The sequence below is a fragment of the Mobula birostris genome, chromosome 1 (genome assembly GCF_030028105.1).
Source record: "Mobula birostris isolate sMobBir1 chromosome 1, sMobBir1.hap1, whole genome shotgun sequence".
In the NCBI taxonomy this organism is placed as follows: Eukaryota; Metazoa; Chordata; class Chondrichthyes; order Myliobatiformes; family Myliobatidae; genus Mobula; species Mobula birostris.
In genome coordinates this window covers 233460378-233484114 of record NC_092370.1, presented here as the reverse complement: position 1 = coordinate 233484114, position 23737 = coordinate 233460378, and the positions used below count along the sequence as shown (strand labels likewise).

Genomic DNA, 23737 nt, shown 5'->3' with positions numbered 1-23737 from the left:
GAATGCAAATAATACCATGGGACTTATTTAAACAAGAACAGTGTAGAGCTACTAGGACTTGATGTTTCAATCCCTTTGGTAAATTGGCACTCTCGATGTTGGCGGTGGGTTTGGAGTGGTGACAAGGAAGGAGGGTAGGTACGTCATCAGGGTCATCAGGTGGGCACCCTCCTTCTTTGACGTTTCGTTGATAAGCCCACGACGTCTCCAGAGGGCTCAACGGTGCTACCTGGTGTCCCAGATACACCCCCCTCAGTTCCATACCCTCCATTACAGCCCAGTTGTTGTCTTTCCTTTTAATCCAAATCCAATTGCTGCTTTCTTCTGCTGCATTTGACAAGGACTTGATTGCTCTGTCTACTATTTATCCCTTAATCGATATCAGTAAAGCAGGTTAACTGGCTATTAACATTACCGCTTTTGTCAACTTGCTAGACACACACCAGCTGTTACATTTTCATTCATTACCACTATGTATGATTTTGAAAACCCTTCATTAGTTAAGCAGTGCTTTGGGATGGTCTACTAAGATGTCAGAGTTATAAATAAATGCAAGCCAGACAAAGAATCCTAAGTAGAAATGAACATCAAAAACCTGCAGAAGCTGGAGATCTGAAATAAGAACAGAAAATAATAGAAACACTTAGCAGGGCGGGCAGCATCAACAGGAGTGAGACTGACTGAGTGAAATAACCATCACACACTCATTGTCAGCAAGACCAAGGAATTGATTGTGGACTTCTGGAAGGGGAGGTGAGGAGAACACACAGCAGTCCTCACTGAGGGGCCAGCAGTGGAAAGGTGAGCAGCTTCAACTTCCTGGGTATGAACATCTCAGATGATCTATCCTGGGCTCAACACATTGATGCAATCATGAAGAAGGCTCACCAGTGGCTCTATTTCATTAAAAGTTGAAGGAGATTTGATATTTTACAAAAGACTCATAAATTTCTACTGGTGTATGATGGAGAGCTTTCTGACTGGTTGCCTCACAGCTTGGTACAGAGTCTCTCATCTCCATTGTACAGATCGCAAGGGTTGTAGACTCTGCCAGCTCCATTACGGACACAACCCTCCCAACCATTGACAACCTCTTCAAGAGGCAGTCTGTCAAGAAGGTGGAACCCATCATTAAGAACCCTCACCCTCTGGGAAGTTCCCTCTTCTTATTATGATAATCAGGAAGGAAAGAGGCATTGGAGCCCAAGACCTACACTCAGCAATTTAACAATAGCTTCTTCCCTTCTTTCATCGTATTTCTGAATGAACACTCTCACGTTCCCCTTTTCATTGTACTATTTATTTAATTTTGCAATGTATAGTAATTTTATGTCTTTGCACTAAACTGCTGCCATAAAACAAAAATAAAACATCATATGTGGCAATGATAATAAAACCTGATTCTGATTCAACTATAGAAGGAGAGGCAAGAGTTCTGATGAAAGGTGTTGGCCTCAAGAAATTAAAAATCTGCCGAACAGCCAGCAAGAACACATCAAGGACAATAGACAAGTAAACAGAAGAAATGTCTTTGTTTGTGTCATGTCATAGAGCCATAGAGCAGAGAAAGAGCATAGCTCATAGAGTTCAGCCCACCTAATCCATGCTGAACTGTTATTCTGCCTAGTCCCATCAACCACACCTGGACCCCTTCCATCCATGTACTTAACCCAAATTTCTCTTAACTGTTGCAATTGAACCCACGTCCACTACTTCCACACTCACACGCTGAGTGAAGAAGTTCCCAACCCCACCCAGGCTGTCCTTAAATATTTCACCTTTCACTGTTAACCTGTGACCTCCAGTTCTAGTCTCACCTGACCTCAATGGAAAAAAAACCTGCTTGCATTTGCCCAATCTATACACCTCATGTGGTGGAAGAATTGTAGGTTGCCTATTGTGAGACTGATCTTGTGACCTTCATTTTATAAACTAGTTTTCTGGACTAATATTAGATGTATTAAAGTAATCAAAAGAGTATATGATGAAGGTCCTATTGATAATCTGCTAAATAAGAAATCATTTCCAAATAAAAAGATTTTTTAATGGGATGCTCTTTGATAAGAAGACCATAAGACATAGGAGCAGAATTAGGCCAGTGAGATTAAATGCATGTTTTTTAGGTCTTTATTTTTTGGAGTGTAGAAAGTTGAGGGGGACTTGATAGAGGTGTTTAAAATTATGAGGGGGATTGATAGAGTTGATGTGGATAGGCTTTTTCCATTGAGAGTGGGGAAGATTCAAATAAGAGGACATGAGTTGAGAGTTAAAGGACAAAAGTTTAGGGGTAACATGAGGGGGAACTTCTTTACTCAGAGAGTGGTAGCTGTGTGGAACGAGCTTCCAGCAGAAGTGGTTGAGGCAGGTTCAATGTTGTCATTTAAAGTTAAATTGGATAGATATATGGACAGGAAAGGAATTGAGGGTTATGGGTTGAGTGCAGGTCGGTGGGACTAGGTGAGAGTAAGAGTTCAGCACGGACTAGAAGGGCCGAGATGGCCTGTTTCCGTGCTGTAATTGTTATATGGTTATAAGAAGAGTCTGTGTCTGTGAACTGAAATAACTTGAGCCCAGTGTCTTACTTGAACCAGCTGTAACTGGTTTGAAATAGTCAGATTTGGGAGAAAGCAAAGGAACAACAGGAGATGTGTATCTTTATTTAGGAGAAGAGCAATGAGGTAATGCGACCTGTAGCCTTGACCTGTAGCTAATGAAAGATCGACACAGACTAGCTTGATAAGTCAGAACAAATAGAATCAAAGTTTAACGGTAGAACTGATGAGGAAAAAGAATAAGTATGAAGGATTTCTGAGGTAAAGTAGGGAAAAATTCAGAAACCAACTATTGTAAGGAAGATCCCCTCTCCATGCCTGGGGCAGAGAGAAGAATCAATCGTTTGACCTTTGGGAGATTCCCTAATTTGGTGTTATGTGTTAGTTGACCAGAAGTCAACATAATTGTGACTGCTGGTATAAAGAGGAACAATAGCATCAGGAACTTGAATTACTAATACTATATAATATTGATTATAACAACTTTACATGAACATTTACATTGATACAATAAAGTATTTTTGAATTAATTAAGATTAATTTGGTCATTTATCCAACATATGTTAGTTGAGTGAGGTAACAAATATCTTTGCTTGAAATGTTTACTCTGTTTGTGTTTCCACAGATGCTGCCTGATCTTTTGCATATATCCTGCATTTTCTATCTGCTATTATTATAAGTAGACTGATCTCATGAAGATCTCACAATCTCATAAAGTACCTCTTTATGAGATTACTTTCCATTGGTAATTTTTTCTCCTGCATATCAGGTAGAAAGGGTCATTAAGGGAGCTTTTAGCACATTGACCTTCATAAATTGAAGTATTGAGTACAGGAGTTGGGATGTTATGTTGAAGTTGTATAAGACGTTGGTGAGGCCTATTTTGGAGTATTGTGTGCAGTTCTGGTCGTCTACCTTCAGGAAAGATGTAAGTAAGATTGAAGTAGTACAGAGAAAATGTTGCCAGGACTTGAGGACTTGAGTCTTAAGGAAAGGTTGATTAGGTTAGGAATTTACTTCCTAGAGCGTAGATGATTGAGGATAGATTTGATAGAGATATACAAAAGTATGAGGAGTATAGGCGGGCTAAATGTAAGCAGGCTTTTTCACTGAGGTTGGGTGAGACTAGAACTAGAGGTCATGGGCTAAGAGTGAAAGGTGAAATGTTTAAAGGAAATATGAGGAGGGGGATCATCTTCTCTCAACAGGTGGTGTGAGTGTGGAATGAGCCGCTGGTGGAAGTGGTGGATGTGGGTTCGATTTCAACATTTAATAGAAATTTGGATAAGTACATGAATGGGAGGAGTATGGAGGCTATGTTCCATGTGCAGGCTGACGGAACGAGGCAAATTCATAGTTCAGCATGAACAAGATGGGCCGAAGGGCCTGTTTTCATATCTGTAAAATAAGTTTAAAAAATATTACTGAAAATACTTCATGGGCTGTTAAACAATCCTGTACCTGGTTAAACTTGGGGCTGAATCCAAGAGTAGATTCATTCCCCAGCATACATACTGCAGATTCCCAACAGGTTCCTCCTCCACTGTGAAACCTGTGGCAAAGTACGGCCAGGCAATCATGTCAGAATACAGAAAGCAATGTACTGGAGGAACTCATCAGGCTGAGCAACAAGTGTGGAGGAGAAAGGGCGGTTTGAGCTGAGACTCTGTATCATGACTAAGAACTGAGAGGGTGCGACACAGGCTGAGGGTGATTAGTGAACAGAGGAGGAGTAAGGGATGATGGACATATAGAGAGGGTGGATTGGACTTGGGAGACAGGTAGGTGAATGACAGGTGGGGGCAGGAAAGGGAAAAATAGGCAGGTGGAGAGGGAGAGGGTGAAGATAGTGCCTGGAGGCTGGTAAGTGGGAAAAGCTACAAGCACTATAATCTAGAATCATGTGTTTCCAATCATAACAGAACATCTTCTGTACTAAGGGAACCTTCCCAAAACTGATCCTTGGAAGTATCAGCACCTTGAACAGGCTGAATTCTTTTTTCCAAACTAGAATGGTTTCATTTTTACAGCTTTGTATAATGCTGTGTGTTTGTCACCACAGGAATTAAGGAGCTCACAGCCTGAAGCTGAGGCAGCTGAAGAAAGTGAGGAAGAAGAAGCTGCAGGAGCTGATGGTGAAGATCCCCAGGAACTCCTCGACCAAGTCAGAGAAAATATGGAGCAGTCTGGTGGTAAACGATAGTTAGATTTTAATAGCATTTATTTTTGTTCATGATTAAAATGTATCAAGAGTGTAAATGTAAGAGGTAACAATTACCTCCATCAAATCGTAAGGCCAGAGTCTGACCAGATGAATGGAATGCATGGGGTGAGACACAGTAGAGTTGCCTCAAAACAGATGCCTCACTGTTCCAGGTACTTTCATTTGGCTGTTACCTCTGGTACATTGTGCAAGAGTTTTCATGTTTTCCTTACAACAGGAAAGGTTTCCCCTGAGTGCTCTGGTTCCCTCCCACACTCTATAGATGAGCCGGTTGTTAAGTTAATTGGGTACCTTAAATTGCCCTTAGTGTAGGTGGCTAATGAGAGAAGGAGGAAGTAATAATTGGACGTGTGTGAGAATAAGTTACAAAGAAATAAATGGGGGAAATGAGATCGCTGTGACAACTAGCAGAGGCTCAATGGAGCAAATACCTCTTTATGTACCACATGGAAGTATGAAATTTAGTGGTTCCCCAAAATCCGCAAATGTCCTGAACTCCAGTTACATTATTTGCCTTGTTTGCTTTAATTCCTTCTCTATTCTGCAGCTCAAGAGTTCTGTGGGGATATAGTTAAAATGCCAGAGGTGACATAATACAAGGAGCTGTTCTTGCACCAATTAGGCTGACCTTTCATAAGAATATAAGACCAAAATGAAAAGCAGGACTTGGCCATATAGTCCCATGTGTCTGCTCTGTCTTTCAACAGGTTCATGGCTAATCTGACTTCAACTCCATTTTCTTGTCTGTTTCCTCTCGTGTTGATTCTGCCATAGTCTAAAAATCTGTTAGTCTCAGCATTGATACATTCTATGATGCAAACTCCACTGTGCTCTGGGGTAGAGGATTTAATCAGAATCAGGTTTAATATCACCGGCATATGTCATGAAATTTGTTGTTATGCAGCAGCAGTACATTGCAATACATAACAAAAGCTGTGAGTTACAGTATAAAGTATAATATATACAAGTTAAATATGTAGTGCCAAAAGAGGAGAGGAAAAAAAAGTAGTGAGGTAATGTTCATGGATTCAATATTCATTCAGAAATCTGATGGTACATGGGAAGGAGCTGCCGCTGAATCGTTGAATGTGTGCCTTCAGGCTCCTGTACCTCCTCCCTGATGGTAGCGATGAGAAGACGGTAAGAGCTGCCTGACACTTGGCAAGGGTAGAATGAATTTCTACTCATCTCAGTTTTGTGGATGACCCCTTATTTTAAAAGTATGCATTTTAATTCTACATTTTCCCACAAGTGGAAACTTTCCCTCAGCATCTACCGCTTCAAATCACCTCGGAATTTCAAAGCAAGTCAATAATATTTCAGAGAGGAGAATCAAGTGATACAGAGTCAAGGCAGGAAAGTGATGCTAAAGTAAAATATAAGCAATTGAATTGTAGAGCAGACACGGAAGTCAAATTAACTATTTCTTATGTTCAAGTTCTCTAAGATTTGGTCATTTGCTTACTTTCTGATATGTGTTATCTGTGCATTCCATTGGTTTCTCACTTCATCCATTATCAATATCCACTCTTCCATTTCCTACCAATTACTGTTTTCCTTCTCACTAAACTCTGTCCTCATTTTCCCTCCTATTTGGCATTCTTAATACCCAACCCTCCTAAGACTGAGTCCCTTTTTCCCTCCATTGATGGAACTTTGGTCAAAGTGAACCGGGCTTTATTTTCATTTGATTTGGACTTCACTGCATAAATAGAGCAAGCTTATGGAACTCAATATAAGTTCAATAGTGAAACAACAGACTAGATATCTGAGCTTGGCTGTACATTTTATCTTTCTCCTGAAGCTAATGATATACTTGAACAAGGGCCGCCAAGAGTCCACTGCCATTTTTAGAATAAACTCTGACCCAATTACCTGCAGTCCATCTTCAAGGCGTTCTTCAGGATGGCACAGTAGTGCATCGGCTAGTGTAATGCTTTGCAACACCAGCAATCGGGGTTCAGTTCTCACTGCGGTCTATAAGGAGCTTGTGCATTCTCCCTGTGACCAAGTGGGTTTCTTCTAGGTGCTCCACTTTCCTCCCACATTCCAAAGACTTATGAGTTAGGATTAGTAAATTGTGTACATGCTATGTTAGAATCAGAAGCTTGCAGGCTGCCCTTAGCACATCCTCAGAAGGCATTGGTTGTTGACACAAATGACATATTTCACTGTAAATTTCAAGATTTTGATGTACGTGTGGTAAAGCTAATCTTTATTTAAAAAAAATTGTAGATCAGACCACAGTTGGAGTACTATCAGTAGTTTTGAGCGCCTTATCTAAGAAAGGGTGTGCCACCATTCCAGAGGAGGTTCATAAAGGTGACCTTGGTAAAGAAAGGCTTAACGTATGAGAAGCGTTTAATGGCTCTGAGCTTGTACTCACTAGAATGAAGGGGGAGAGGGTGGTGAGAGGGATCTTATGGAAACCGATCAAATATTGAAAGGCCAGATAGAGTGAATGTGGAAGGGATGTTTCCAACAGTGGGAGAGTCTAGGACTAGAGAATGCAGCTTCAAAATACAAGGATGTCCCTTTCAAACAGAGATAAGGAGGCATTTATTTAACCAGAAGGTGGTGAATCTGTGGAATTCATTGGCCTTCGAGCCAAGACATTGGGTATGTTTAAAGTAGAGGCTGTTAGGTTCCTGAGGGCATCAAAGGAGAAGTCAGAAGAATGGGGTTGAGAGGGAAAATAAATCAGCCATGATCATACTTGATGGGTTGAAGAGCTGAATTCTGCTACTACGTCTTATGGTTTACATTCTCTCACTTTGCAGAATTCTGGGTACCTTAAATATGTATGTTGAGAGGTCAGTAAGCTTCCTTCTGAATTCTAACAGTTGGACAATTTGGATTCTGTAGGTCGCTTGGATGACACCTATGTCACCAGGTTTATGAAGAAGAAACTGTTATCTATGCCTTGTCAGAACCAGGGTTTTATTCTTGATGGATTTCCCAAGACCTATTTACAAACGAAAATCATCTTTGCTGGTAAGTTATGTTGTCCTCCATGCACTCTGATAGCCTTGTCCAAAGGACTGAGTCTGATGAGAATTGGGGAAGGATATGCAACTAGAAGCAAGACTATAATGATTTTGTTAATCCTATTTGTGATCTGAAGCCCATGCTAGCAGTTCATATCTCACCTTGACAGTGGGAAAATTTGAATTTGGTTGATCAAGTAAATTGGGGTTAAATCAGTAATGGTGAGAATGGCCAAAGTTTTCACTGAGGTACAATAGAGTCATGTCCTTTCCTCCATGGCTTCAAAGTATCTTGGCACTGTCCACAATGACTGCCAATTTTACCATCTTACCCTGGTTTTCATTCATGGCAGTCAACAAGGGAGAGGAGAGAAGGAGAGGGGCCATAATGAAGGATGGGAGAAGGAGAGAATTTGTGGCAAAAAAAGTAAACAGAAATGGGGAGAAGTAGCAACTAGTGATAAAAAGAAAAAATGCAGGAACAAAAGTATAAAGAAGTAGAAAGTTGGAGAAAACGGAGTACAAGAAAATGCAAACTTTACTTATGACTGTGACTGATGTTACAGATAAATTATCTATTTTATTCTGAGATAGGTGTTTTGGAAATATAGAATATAGAAGGGTAACGTTTCTGGTGATATGTATGTTCTTTCATGTACATAAAATTATCCTTAAATGTTTCATGTTGTTTGCTTAAAGTTATATCTTTCCACTTATCAAAACATCCCGGGCCTGGCCATGCTCCAGTGTTGCCACTGTGACCCCTACTGCAGCCACACACTTAGCCCACAATCTGGGCTTTGGTTCACAGTCCAAACTTCAGCCCTGATCGCACTCCTGACCCATAGCCTATATGCTGGCCCACAGACTGGACGTTGCTCACAGTTCATGCCATCACACATCTTGCTTGAACTCTGGCGTCACTAGACGCTAGCTCATTGGAATTTCCACACAAGGATAAGATTAACAGTGTCTTACATATTTAACTTCCTCATGCAGCTTAAAAATAAACCAAAATAAGATCATGTGGATTGCCTTGTATATTATTTTCATCTAACGTGCCTGTTTATTTTATCCCAAAATGTTGTTTTTCACATATGATCCAAGCAGCAGAGACACAGCAGTGGTCTTTAGACATCCATGTCTAGACTCTCCTTCACTTTTATCTTTGCCTTACAATACAGCTCAAGAGGAGGAGGAGGAAGAAGGTGGCATGAACAAGCTACCACAGTATGACAAAGCAATTACTCCAGGTTGGTAATGTTTTATTGTATTTATAATTTGTAAAATTATCTCAGTAATGTCAAAAACACTTTATTCTTTTATACCCCCAAAGATCATCAACCTTAAATGTAATCGCTTTTTCCCTCCTTGCAGATACTGCTGCACCTATTGACTATTACTAGGATTTCCTTTTGTTATCACCTTTTCTCCAGCTACCTGTCGTCATCTAACCCACTGTTCAAGCCTCTTAAACCCCTATATATCACACCTTATTATCTTGTTCTCTCAATACTTCACTTATATACCTCCTTTCACGTTATCATGTGCCTCACAGCCAATTAAGTTCCTTAAAAGAGTAATCACCATTGTGATGTAGGAACCACAGCAGCTAATCAGAACACAGTCAACTTCTGCGATCACTTTTTGTAAATAATAATCCGGACCATGTTGACTGTTGCAAATAGTTCCAAAGGCAACCTCCAGCATAACGTCACATGTACACTAGCTGGCCAAGAATCTGAGATGTGCTGATGCATATATGACCCTGCAAAGGACCCGAAGGAAAATCCGGGCAATTCTGGACAATGTTTCTCACCCTCTGCATGCCACCTTGGCTGAACAGAGGAGCACTTTTACTAATAGTCTGAGACAACTGTACTGCTTTAAAGAGCGATATATGGGGTCATGTCTTACCACTTGGCCATTAGACTCAGTAATGAGCCAACCTATAGCCAGGGAAGTGATGGCCTCCTCCTGTTAGACTGTTTGTGGTAAATCATTTTTTATTCTTTCTGCTTCTCTTCTAATATTTATATCTGTGCACTTGTGGTGTGAGTGGTTAAGGCATTGGACTTAACCTGAAGGTCATGAGTTCGAGCCCCAGCCGAGGGAACGTGTTGTGTCCTTGAGCAAGGCACTTAATCACACATTGTTCTGCGATGACACTGGTGCCAAGCTGTATGGGTCCTAATGGCCTTCCCTTGGACAACATTGGTGTCGTAGAGGGGGGAGACTTGCAGCATGGGCAACTGCTGGTCTTCCATACAACCTTGCCCAGGCTTGCGCCCTGGCGAGTGAAGACTTTCCAGGCACAGATCCATGGTCTCGCAAGACTAATGGATGCCTTTACTTGTAATGATACTGTGACACTGTAACTTTCCCTGGGATCAATAAAGTATCTACCTCTCCTACTGAACACCATTTGAAGCCCAACAGTGATGGGATTCTCCAGTCCTACACTGGGGAACCTGATTTCACCAGACAAATCTGACGTAGGATTAAAATTCTCATTAATTGAATGGGGGCTTACAACTGAGATTTAGGAGGAATATTTACTTTTACTTACTTTGTTTCACTTAATGTTTTAAATTATTCTCAGTGCTTAGTCATCGTCATAGTCATAATCATACTTTATTGCTCCCGGGGGAAATTGGTTTTCATTACAGTTGCACAGTAAATAATTAAATAGTAATAAAACCATAAAATAGTTAAATAGTAATATGTAAATTATGCCAGGAAATAAGTCCAGGACCAGCCTATTGGCTCAGGGTGTCTGACCCTCCAAGGGAGGAGTTGTAAGGTTTGATGGCCACAGGCAGGAATGACTTCCTATGACGCTCAGTGCTGCATCTCGGTGGAATGAGTCTCTGGCTGAATGTACTCCTGTGCCCAACCAGCACATTATGTAGTGGATGGGAGACATCGTCCAAGATGGCATGCAACTTGGACAGCATCCTCTTTTCAGACACCACCGTGAGAGAGTCCAGTTCCATCCCCACAACATCACTGGCCTTACGAATGAGTTTGTTGATTCTGTTGGTGTCTGCTATCCTCAGCTTGCTGCCCCAGCACACAACAGCAAACATGATCGCACTGGCCACCACAGACTCGTAGAACATCCTCAGCGTCGTCCAGCAGATGTTAAAGGACCTCAGTCTCCTCAGGAAGTAGAGACGGCTCTGACCCTTCTTGTAGACAGCCTCAATGTTCTTTGACCAGTCCAGTTTATTGTCAATTCGTATCCCCAGGTATTTGTAATCCTCCACCATGTCCACACTGACCCCCTGGATGGAAACAGGGGTCGCCGGTACCTCAGATCTCCTCAGGTCCACCACTAGTTCCTTAATCTTTTTCACATTAAGCTGCAGATAATTCTGCTCACACCATGTGACAAAGTTTCCTACCGTAGCCCTGTGCTCAGCCTCATCTCCCTTGCTGATGCATACAACTATGGCAGAGTCATTAGAAAACTTCTGAAGATGACAAGACTCCGTGCAGTAGTTGAAGTCTGAGGTGTAAATGGTGAAGAGAAAGGGAGACAAGACAGTGCCCTGTGGAGCCCCAGTGCTGCTGATCACTCTGTCGGACACACAGTGTTGTAAGCACACGTACTGTGGTCTGCCAGTCAGGTAATCAAGAATCCATGACACCAGGAAAGCATCCACCTGCATTGCTGTCAGCTTCTTCCCCAGCAGAGCAGGGCGGATGGTGTTGAACGCACTGGAGAAGTCAAAAAACATGACCCTCACAGTGCTCACTGACTTGTCCAGGTGGGTGTAGGGACGGTTCAGCAGGTAGATGATGGCATCCTCAACTCCTAGTCGGGGCTGGTAGGCGAACTGGAGGGGATCTAAGTGTGGCCTGACCATAGGCCGGAGCAGCTCCAGAACAAGTCTCTCCAGGGTCTTCATTATGTGGGAGGTCAATGCCACCAGTCTGTAGTCATTGAGTCATTTTCAGAGATGTTAATAATTTTTAAACTTCTCTGATCATCATGTAAATATAGAAACTGATCAAAGTACCTCCCAACATTGACAGGAGGTGAGGTTCCTTGGCCAGCTTCATTTGCTGTTAAAGACTTTCAAGATATTTTGGGGTTGGGCTCCAAACCGTTAGAGCGTGTGGCCTAGTTACCATGAGGCCTCTTGAGTGCAGCAGCCCAGCCCAGGTAACTATAAGCAGGACTGGCAGCAGGATGAATCTTTATTTGGAGCAGTGTCAGGGTGATCTGTTTTGGTGATGTTATTTAAGGGAGAAAGCTCAGGACTCCATGGATAACTCATCCTGTTGTCTTTGAACTTGTGCCACTGGATGTTTTATGTCCACAAGCATGAGCAGATGTTGGTTTATCCAAAAGTAGCATCTCAGCATGAAACTACTGCACTGAAGTGTCAGCCTAGTTTTTTTGTGGTCAGCCTTCTCATGTGGGATTAGAATCTTCAACTTTGCCAGTGAGATAGAGAGCCTGGAGTTTGTAGTCCTGTCATTGACTAGTCCAGGGGTCTATACCAAAATTCAAAGCCCAAAGGTCGATTGGAAGTTGAAGCCCAAGAGCTGAAGTCTGGATACAGGAGGTCTGTCAAGTTCAAGTTCAAGTTTATTATTATCATACTATACAGATATAACAAAACAAAACAATGTTTTTCCGGACCACGGTGGACCCACAAAACATACCAGATGCAACACATAAACCAAAATGTGCCGTGTCCAAGTTGAGACATTGTTGGAGACTCCTCTGTATGCCGACTCATCATTGTTGCTGATGAGACCACCCACTGTAGTATCATCAGCGAATTTGATGATGTAGATTGAGCTCAGTCGGGTGGTACAGTCACCAGTCATCTGTGTGAACAGCAGCAGGGTGAGCACACAACACTGGGCGGCGGTGGTGAGGGTGGGGGGACAGCAAAGCTCAGCATGTTGGAGCTTGAGATTTTGCTGCCGAATTGGACTGACTGGGGTCTTTCCATCAAGAAGTCCAAGATCCAGTTATAGAGAAGGGTGTTGAGTCCCAGTGAGGACTGTTTGCCACCCCCCTGTGGGATGATCATGTTAAGCACTGAGCTGAAGTTGATGAACAACATTCTGGCATATGATACATCATTTTTGAGGTGGGACAGGATGGAGTCGAGGGCCGAGACTATGGCATCATCAGTGGACTGGTTTGAGCAGTAGACAAACTGGAAAAGGGTTGGAGAACTGTCCAAGTGGGTGGGTGTTTGGAAACAGGTTTGTTTTGCTGTAGTTGTTTTGTTGACTGTTGTGTTCTGTGTTATTCTACCAAGCATTGTGGACATGATATGTTGGCAATAGAATGTGTGGCGACACTTGTGGGCTGCCCTCAGCACATCCTTGGGTTTTGTTGGTTGTTAATGCAAATGATGCATTTCATTATACATATGATAAATAAATGAATCTGAATCTGACTTCTGACGTAATGCTTTCTGTTGAGCTACAGATGATGGTGAAGCAACACACATCAAAGTTACTGGTGAACGCAGCAGGCCAGGCAGCATCTCTAGGAAGAGGTACAGTCGACGTTTCAGGCCGAGACCCTTCGTCAGGACTTCGCCATCCTGACAAAGGGTCTCGGCCTGAAATGTCAACTGTACCTCTTCCTAGAGATGCTGCCTGGCCTGCTGCGTTCACTAGCAACTTTGATGTGTGTTGCTTGAATTTCCAGCATCTGCAGAATTCCTGTTGTTTGAGATGATGGTGAAGGTGCCTCCGAACAATACTGTGCATCACTTATCATCAACATCACCTAACCTTTTAAAGTAACTCACTAATTAATTTCTAAAATGCAACTGAGCCTTCACCTGTCCCAAACGCTGCTTACAATTCAAACCCTGTATACTTTTTCTCTGTAGAATACATCTTTGCTTTGGAAGCTCCTGATGAGTTCCTGAAGCAACGTGTCTTAAATCTGCCGGAGAGTGATGTTGTTGGGACTCACTATACACAAGAAAGGTTCTTGCGTTATCTGGCCCATTATAGGGAACAGAACGCGGAAGATGAGACTCTTCTGAACTACTTTGATGAGATTGAGATTCATCCAGTTCATATAGGTAAGCTTTGTTAATTTGAATGAAATGGATGTATTCAAGATAGTCGTGCACTACTTTACTATTACACTTGCTTGAACTGAGAATAATCAATATTGCATTTACAGTTTTTACCTATTCAGTTTTGAGTTTGAGAGAATATTTGTACTGTATAGCACAGGGCTACAATAACAGGAGCTATAGAAAATGCCCTTTTCCAGTATTTTCTTGACGCTGGATAGCTAGAAATAGCAGATCTAAATAATAAATAGCAGATATTTAGTGGTCTGTGACCATTACAATATAATGGATTCTTCTGCACTATTTACTTATGTATTGTAACTTAAAGTAATTTTTAATGGCTTCAACTATATTGCTGCCACATAGCAACAAATTTCCAAAAAATGTAGAAGTGGAATCAGGCTATTTTTATCATCAAGTCTGCTCTGCCATTCCACCCTGCCTGATTTATTTTTCCTCTCAACCCTATTCTCCAGCTTTCTCCCTGTACCTTTGACGCCCTTACTAATCAAGAATCTATAAACCTCCGCTTTAACTATACCCGACTGTGACAATGAATTCTACAGAATCACCATCCTCTGGTTAAAGAAATTCATAGAAAAACATAGAAAACCTACAGCACAATACAGGCCCTTCGGCACACAATGCTGTGCAGAACATGTACTTACTTTAGAAATTACCCATAGCCCTCTACCTTTCTAAGCTCCATGTACCTATCCAAGAGTATCTTAAAAGACCCTATCGTATCCACCTCCACCACCGTCACTGGCACTCCATATGCACTCACCACTCTCTGTGTAAAAAAAAAACTTACCCCTGACATCTCCTCTGTACCTGCTTCCAAGCACTTTAAAACTGTACCCTTTCATGTTAGCCATTTCAGCTCTTGAAAAAAGCCTCTGATTATCCACACGATCAATGCCACTCATTATCTTGTACACCTCTATCAGGTCACTTTTCAACCTCCGCCGCTTCAAGGAGAAAAGGCCAAGTTCACTCAACCTTTTCTCGTAAGGCATGCTCCCCAATCCAGGCAACGTCCTTGTAAATCTCATCTGCAATCTTTCTATGGTTTCCATATCCTTCCTGTAGTGAGGTGACCAGAACTGAGCACGGTACTCCAAGTGGGGTCTGACCAGGGTCTATATAGCTGTAACAACTCAATCCCACAGTTGATGAAGGCCAATGTACCATATGCCTTCTTAATCACAGAGTCAACCTGCTCAGCAGCTTTGAGTGTCCTATGGACTTGGACCCCAGTGCTGATCCTCCACACTGCCAAGAGTCTTACCATTAATACTATATTCTGCCATCAAATTTGATCTACCAAAATGAACCACCTCACACTTATCTGGGTTGAACGCCATCTGCCACTTCTCAGCCCAGTTTTGCATCCTATCGATGTCTTGCTGTAAACTCTGACACTATCCACAACACCCCCAACCTTTGTGTCATCAGCAAATTTACTAACCCATCCCTCCACATCCTCATCCAAGTCACTTATAAAAATCACGAAGAGAAGGGGTCCTAGAACAGATGCCTGAGGCACCGACCTCCATACAGAATATGACCTGTCTACAACCACTCTTTGCCTTCTGTGAGCAATCCACAAAGCAATGTCCCCTTGGATCCCATGCCTCCTTACTTTCTCAATAAGCCTTGCATGGGGTACCTTATCAAATGCCTTGCTGAAATCCATATACACTACATCTACTGCTCTATCTTCATCAATGTGTTTAGTCACATCCTCAAAAAATTCAATTAGGCTCATAAGGCACGACCTGCTGACAAAGCCATGCTGACTATTCCTAATCATATTATGTCTCTCCAAATGTTCATAAATCCTGCCTCTCAGGATCTTTTCTACCAACTTACTAACCACTGAAGTAAAATTCACTGGTCCAGAATTTCCTGGGCTATTTCTACTCCTTTCTTGAATAAGGGAACAACATCTGCAACCCTCCAATCCTCCAGAACCTCTCCCGTCCCCATTGATGATGCAAAGATCATTGTCAAAGGATCGGTAGTCTCCTCCCTTGCCTCCCACAGTAGCCTGGGGTACATCTCATCCAGTCCCGGAGTCTTATCCAACTTGATGCTTTCCAAAAGCTTCAGCACATCCTCTTTCTTAATGTCTATATGCTCAAGCTTTTCAATCCACTGTACGTCATCTCTACAGTCGCCAAGATCCTTTTCCGTAGTGAATACTGAAGCAAAGTTTTCATTTAAGTATCTCCGCTATCTCCTCCGGTTCCATACACACTTTTCCACTATCACACTTGATTGGTCCTATTCTCTCACGTGTTATCCTCTTGCTCTTCACATACTTGTAGAATTCTTTGGGGTTTTCCTTAATCCTACTCGCCAAGGCCTTCTCAATGGCCCCTTCTGGCTCTCCTAATTTCATTCTTAAGCTCCTTCCTGCTAGCCTTATGATCTTCTAAATCTCTATCGTTACATAGCTTTTTGAACCTTTCATAAGCTTTTCTTCTTGACTAGATCTTCAACAGCCTTTGTACACCACACTCCCTGTACCCTACCATCCTTTCCCTGTCTCATTGGAATGTACCTACGCAGAACGCCACAGAAATATCCCCTGAACCTTTGCCACATTTCTGCTGCACATTACCCTGAGAACATCTGTTCTCAGTTTACACTTCCAAATTCTAGCCCAATAGCTTCATATTTCCCTTTACTTCAATTAAATGATTTCCTAACTTGTCTGTTCCTATCCCTCTTCATTGCTATGGTAAAGGAGATAGAATTGTGATCACTATCTCCAAAGTGTTCTCCCACTGAGAGACCTGACACCTGACTAGGTTCATTTCCCAATACCCGATCAAGTACAGCCTCTCCTCTTGTAGGCTTATCTACGTATTGTGTCAGGAAACCTTCCTGAACACACCTAATAAACTCCATCCCATCTAAACTCCTTGCTCTAGGGAGATCCCAATCAATATTTGGGAAATTAAAATCTTCCACCATGACAATCCTGTTATCATTTCACCTTTCCAGAATCTGTCTCCCTATCTGCTCCTCAATGTCCCTGTTACTATTGGGTGGTCTATATATAAAAAAAAAACAGCCAGAGGAGTTATTGACCCCTTCCTGTTTCTAGTTTCCACCCACAGAGACTCCGTAGACAATCCCTCTATGACTTCCTCCTTTTCTGCAGCCGTGACACTATCTCTGATCAGCAGTGCCACGTCCCCACCTCTTTTGCCTCCCTTCCTGTCCAAAGGTTCAAAGGTCCAATTTAATGTCAGAGAAATGTATACAATATACATCCTGAAATGCTTTTTCTTCGCAAACATCCACAAAAACAGAGAAGTGCCCCAAAGTCCCCCCCCCGAGCTCCCCCCTCCTGCATGTAAGCGGCAGCGAGCAACAATTCACCCCTCCCCTAATCAGCAAAAAAAAGCAAGCATTGGCACCATCACCAAGCACTCAGCGTGAGTAAAGCAACAGCAAAGGCACAGACTTGCAGTTACCCCCGGCATTCGACATACCGCAGATACTCTCTCTCCCTAATAAGAGAGGAAAAGGGTGTCTCCATTTTCCCTGTCAGTGGGGAGACATAACAAACAGCTTGCTGGTTTACAATGTTTAAAAAGTCCATTACATCACTTTTTTCGTGCTTTGTGCTCGAAGATCGCAAAGATCCCGGGTCTTCAGGCCCACAGCAGATATCCTGACTCCCCTGACAACACACTGGTCCCTTCTGAAACATCTAAAGCCTGGCACTCTAAGTAACCATTCCTGCCCCTGAGCCATCCAAGTCTCTGTAATGGCCACAACAACGTAGCTTCAAGTACTGATCCACGCTCTAACCTCATCCACTTTGTTCATGATACTGCTTGCATCAAAATAGACACATCTCAAACCATCAGTCTGCGCGCGTCCCTTCTCTATCACCTGCCTATCCTCCCTCTCACACTGTCTCCAAGCCCTCTCTATTTGTGAGCCAACAGCTCCTTCCTCCATCTCTTCAGCTCGGTTCCCGCCCCACAGAAATTCTAGTTTAAGCTCTCGCCAATAACCTTAGCAAACCACCCTGCCAGGATATTGGTCCCCCTCGGATTCAAATGCAACCCATCCTTTTTGTACAGGTCACGCCTGCCCCAAAAAGAGGTTTCAATGATCCAGAAATCTGAATCCCTGCCCCCTGCTCCAATCCCTCAGCCACACTTTTATCCTCCACCTCACTCTATTCCTATACTTACTGTTGCGTGGCACAGACAGAAATCCCATGATTACTACCTTTGAGGTCCTGCTTCTCAACTTCCTTCCTCACTCCCTGTAGTCTAGTTTCAGGACCTCCTCCCTTTTCCTCCATATGTCATTGATACCAATATGTACCTCAACCTCTGGCTGTTTACCTTCCCACTTCATGATATCGTGGATGCGATCAGAAACATCCCAGACCCTGGCATCTGGGAGGCAAACAACCATCCGCATTTCTTTCCTGCGTCCACAGAATTGTCTGTCTGACCCCCCTAACTATAGAGTTCCCTATTACTGCTGTCCTCTTCCTTTTCCTACCCTCCTGAGCCACAGGGCCAGACTCTGTGCCAGAGGCGCAGCCACTGTTGCTTCTCCCAGGTAGGCTGTCCCCCCCCCCCCCACAACAGTACTCAAACAGGAGTACTTATTGTTAAGAGGGACAGCTACAGAAGTACTCTCTAGTATTTGACTCCTGCCCTTCCGTCTCCTGACTGTGACCCACTTATCTGTCTCCCGAAGCCCCAGTGTGACTACTTGCCTATAGCTCCTCACTTTCCCTGACCAGACAAAGGTTACTGAGCTGCAGCTCCAGGTCCCTGCAGCTCGACGCACCTAGTGCAGATGTGGCCTTCCAGGAGGCTGGGAGTCTCCCGGACTTCCCACATCTGACACCCAGTACAGGAATTCCTCTTCATCTCTGTTCTAATGAGATATGCTTCTATTCTGAGGCTCTGTCCTCTTGTCCTAGATTCAGCCACACGAGGAAACATCCACTCCACACCCACTCTTTCTATACTTCTCAATATTCTGTAAGTTTCAATGCATTTCCACCACCCCTCCCCCACCTTAGCCATTAAACACTCATTGTATATTAACCCTTTCATTTCTGGAATCATCCTCATAAGATAGGCTACAGTTATACTAAGTCACTATTAGTCCCACTTGGAGTGCCATGAATGGTTCTAAACACTTAAGAGAGTTTATATTGGAGAACAGCAGTGTGTGTTTAGTAGAGTGAATTCTGGATTCCAAGCGATAATATTATGAGGAGGAGTTACAAAAACTGGGTTAAATCACTGGAATCTAGATGTTTAAATTACTTGATCAAATGTTTCAAGATATTGACAGGAACCATTAGCAAAGACAGAGAAACAGCTTCCATTACACAACAGCCTGCAGATGCTGTGAAATGGAGCAACAAACAATTTGCTGGAGGAACTCAGTGGATCATGCAGCATCTGTAGGGGACAAGGAATTGCCAACATTTTGGGTTGAAACCCTACATCTGGACTGGGTTCTTCCAGCAGATTATTTGTTGCTGAAGAAACTATTCCTGCTAGTTTGGAATTCTACTATTAGATAGATTAATAGTTAAATCCAGTCCTTTCAATCATGAAGTTATCAAACTCAGATTTGGTGCTCACTTGCACAAAAATCACTAAATACAAAAATAATTGGCTATTAATATTAAGTCCGAGATTGGTGGATTGTTGTTAACCAAATAAGATAAAGGATTATGGGAAAAATGAGGGATAGGGAATTACTTGGCAGAGCACCTGTGATCTTGCTGAACAGACTCAAAGCCTCAGCCAATTCCTTTTCCCAGCGCCCTCTCAATTTTAAACCTGGAGTAGGGTCGAAGCTGCTAATTACCCTAATTATGCACCTTCAATAACTTTGTTCATTTGATTCAGAGGGTCAGAGAGGAATTCCCATGAAATTTACTAGGCGCTCCTTTGTTTTTGTTTATCTGAAAAATTTTGAGGCTCGGTGAAGGCTCAATAATGTCGTGCGGCCTGAATATTCCTCCTTTACTTTTTCACTTGTTTGTCACTTGTGGTGATAGTGAAGGAAGAGTTTAAAGTCCAGTTGAATTGTGACTGTCCATTTCCCCATTTCTGCCTGACTCACTGAGTTCTTCCAGTGGTTTGTCTTTCTTTCTCCAGGTTTCAGCGTCCTCTGTCTATTGTATTTCTTGTTTAAAATGCAAGGTATTATTCCTGATGTATTGTACGCTTGACAATTTAATTTACTTGAAATGTTTTTAAAACCTTTAGACTCTGGAGTCCCAGTAATATCTTTGAATTTTGATTCAACTACATCTCATAATTCAAGTTAAATACTCCTTGCCTTATAAGTTGTAATTATATCTCAACTCATACCATTCACTCCCAGAGCTGCCTAGAGATCAAACTAAATGACAGCTGTTAACTTCAGTGTAATTGCAACCAATCTACCCAATGAACTATGTTCCAGTTGTGGGATTTCAGCACAGTTCTGGTGGGCTGATTCAATTCCTAACAGTTCCTTTTCCCTACTATCCACACCTTTCCTTCTCTCCAGCCCAGACCAAAATAACACCAAAGCCAACACTATGACATCTAGGTCTAGATCAAGAACATCATCATTTTTGCTGTTTCCAAATCAAGTGATTAAAAGAAATCATATTTCTACTTGCATGATTCACTGAACCCTTATTTTCAAGTTCAAGTTTTACTATCATTCAACCGTACATGCTTACTCCCCATGAATACAGCCAAACAAAACAGTGTGCCTCCAGGACCAAGGTGTAAAAAACAGTACCAACAGTCATACACAGCGCAAGGCACATTTAGCACATATAAGGTAGCAGTATGCTAATATTTACACAAAAAATATATATATAGTCCAAGTCGCTGAATGGCATGGCCTGTAAATTGAAGGTGCATGGACGTTATCAGCAAGAGCAAACAGTTCTCAGCATTCCACAGACGAACCCTCGCATGCAATCCCGCCTGTCTTCCACCGAGCGAACACTGGAGAGCAGCACTGATGGGAGGGACCAGCCTCTAACCCAGACAGGATGCTGCACTACACTGTCTCCGGGACTGCAGCAACAGGCAAGCCCTTGGCTTAAGGCATAGTCCTCACTAAAACCAGGGCCACGCAGCTCCCTCACCATCTGTCTCTTCAATAAACAAGGGAAATGGACTTTCAATGTTTTACATTACCAATGTCCAACGGGTCTTGTCATCGCAAGAGAAACATCCAAGACAATCATTCACTCTTAGACTAAACACTCCTTTGCGCACCAACTCTGCTGCCTCTCTGCAGCAGGCAGTAACACGGTCCACACCAAGTCCACCAACAAACAGCTCGCTGATGGGGTAGACCTTCAGTAGGTTCTTAATGTCCAGCATTGTCTGTGATCATAAAAGTTACTTTTTAGAAAAGTCAAAAACATCTTTGGTTGCTCCTGGAGAGCCCACTGCAAACACATCTCCATCTTTCCAGAAGCTTGCAAATGGCATTGCAGTGATTGCAAGAAGGCTGTGTCTTTATATTGGATCGAGTTGGCTAACTATGTAGTGGTAGTTAGCCTGGAGGATCAAAATTCTGCAATAACTTGATGGGAAGCCATGCATATACCTGGTCTTCAAGACTGTGCCAATGGCAATGGGGTGAGCCAGAAAGAAAAGTCTCGTGGGCCAGTGTTGCTTCGTGGTTATCAAGGTCACTGGATCCTGTGATGAAACTGACGACATCTTGTTATTTGAACACCTCCTCCATGACCTCCGTCAGCACAGGAGCACAAAAAGCCGTGTGCTTAGCTCCTTGCTCTACTCGCTTTACACTTATGACTGTGTAGCTAAGCACAGCTCCAATGCCATTTTCAAGTGTGGTGACGACACCACTGACATAGACCGGTGGTGCCAAATCAGCATATAGGAGGGAGCTTGTAAATCCGGCTGAGTGGTATCAGTAAGACAAAGGAGACCATAAGATGTAGGAACAGAATTAGGCCATTTGGCCCATTGAGTCTACTCCGCCATTTCAGCATTTTCCCTTTCAGCTCCAGTATCCTGACTTCTCCCTGTATCCATTCATGCCCTGACCAATCAAGAATCTATCAACCTCTGCCTTAAATAAACGGAAAGGGACTTGGCCTCACGGCTGCCTATGGCAATGAATTCCACAGATTCACCACTCTTTGACTAAAGAAATTTCTGTTTATTTCCATTTTGAGGCTGTGTCCTCTGGTCCTAGTCTTTCCCACCATTGGAAACATTCTCACCACATCCACTCTATTGCGGCCTTTCAGCATTCATTAAGTTTCAATTAGGTCACCCCTCATTCTTCTGAATTCTGGTGGGTAGAGGCCTAGAGTCATCAAATGCTCTTCGTATGACAGACCATTCAATCCTAGATTTATTTTCGTGAACATCCTTTGAACCCTCTCCAGTGTCAGCACATCCTTTCTAAGATAAGGGACTCAAAACTGCTCACAATACTCCAAGTGAGGCCTTACCAGTGCTTTATAAAGCCTCAGCATTACATCCTTGCTTTTATATTCTAGTCCTCTTGAAATGAATGCTAACATTGCATTTACCTTCCTCACCTTAAATTAACCTTTATGAATCCTGCACAAGGACTCCCAAGTCCCTTTGTGCCTCAGACTTTTGAAATTTCTCTCCATTTGGAAAATAGTCTACCCTCTTATTTCTACAACCAAAGTGCATGATGATACACTTCCTTACGCTGTCTTCCATCTGCCACTACTTTGCCCATCCTCCTAATATAAGTCCTTCAGCAGCCTCTCTACTTCCTCAAAACTACCTGCCCCTTCACCTATCTTCCTAATGTCTGCAAACTTTGCAACAAAGCCATCAATTCTGTCATCCCAGTCATTGACATATTATGTAAAAAGAAGCGGTCCCAACATAGGCCCCTGAGGAAAACCATTAGTCACCGGCAGCTAACCAAAAAAGGCTCCCTTTATTCCCATTCTTTGCCTCCTGCCAATCAGCCACTGCTTTATCCATGCTAATATCTTTCCTGTAATGCCATCTTAACTTGCTAAGCAGCCTCATCTGTTGCACCTTGTCAAACGACTTCTGAAAATCCAAGGATTCAACATCCACTGATGCTCCTTTGTCCATCCTGTTTGTTATTTCTTCAAATAATTCCAACAGATTTGTCAGGCAAGATTTCCCCTTAAGGAAACCATGCAGACTACAGCCTTTTTTTTTATCATGTACCCCAAAACCACATTCTTAACAATTGACTCCAACATCTTCCCAACCACTGAGGTCAGACTAACTGGCTTATGATTTCCTTTCTTCTGCCTCTCTCCCTTCTTGAAGAGTGGAGTGACATTTGCAATTTTCCAATCTTCTGAAACCATTCTAGAATCTAGTGATTCTTGGAAGATCATTACTAATGCTACACAATCTCTTCAGCCACCTCTTTCAGAACCCTGGGATGTACACAATCTGATCCAGGTGACTTATCTACCTTCAGACCTTTCAGCTTCCCAAGAACCTTCTCCCTAGTTACGTCAACTTCACACACTTCTGATCCCTGACATTCTGGAACTTCCAGCACACTGTTAGTGTCTTCCACTGTGATGGCTGATACAAAATACTTAGTTAGTTCTTCCACTATTTCTTTGGCCCCCCATTACTACCTCTCCTGCGTCATTTTCCAACAGTCTGATACTCTCTCTCATCTCTCTTTTACTCTTTATGTATCTAAAGAAACTTTTGGTATCCTCTTTAACATTATTGGCTAGCTTACTTTCATATTCCATCTTTTCCTTAATGACTTTTTTAGTTGACCTGTTTGTTTTTAAAAGCTTCCCGATCCTCTAACTTTTTGCTCTGATACATGTCCTCTCTTTGGCTTTTATGTTGGCTTCGACTT

General features: G+C 42.6%; 1 protein-coding gene across 4 annotated transcripts in view; it reads left to right on the top strand.

The window, feature by feature from the left end:
• ak7b (adenylate kinase 7b) overlaps positions 1-23737 on the top strand; it is a 73112-nt gene that overhangs the window by 36455 nt on the left and 12920 nt on the right. For all 4 annotated transcript variants that reach the window (XM_072273479.1, XM_072273505.1, XM_072273496.1 and 1 more), the window contains exons 12-15: positions 4615-4744; positions 7642-7770; positions 8948-9016; positions 13637-13834. In XM_072273479.1, the coding sequence (XP_072129580.1) occupies positions 4615-4744; positions 7642-7770; positions 8948-9016; positions 13637-13834 (526 nt within the window). The remainder of the gene's footprint in view (positions 1-4614; positions 4745-7641; positions 7771-8947; positions 9017-13636; positions 13835-23737) is intronic.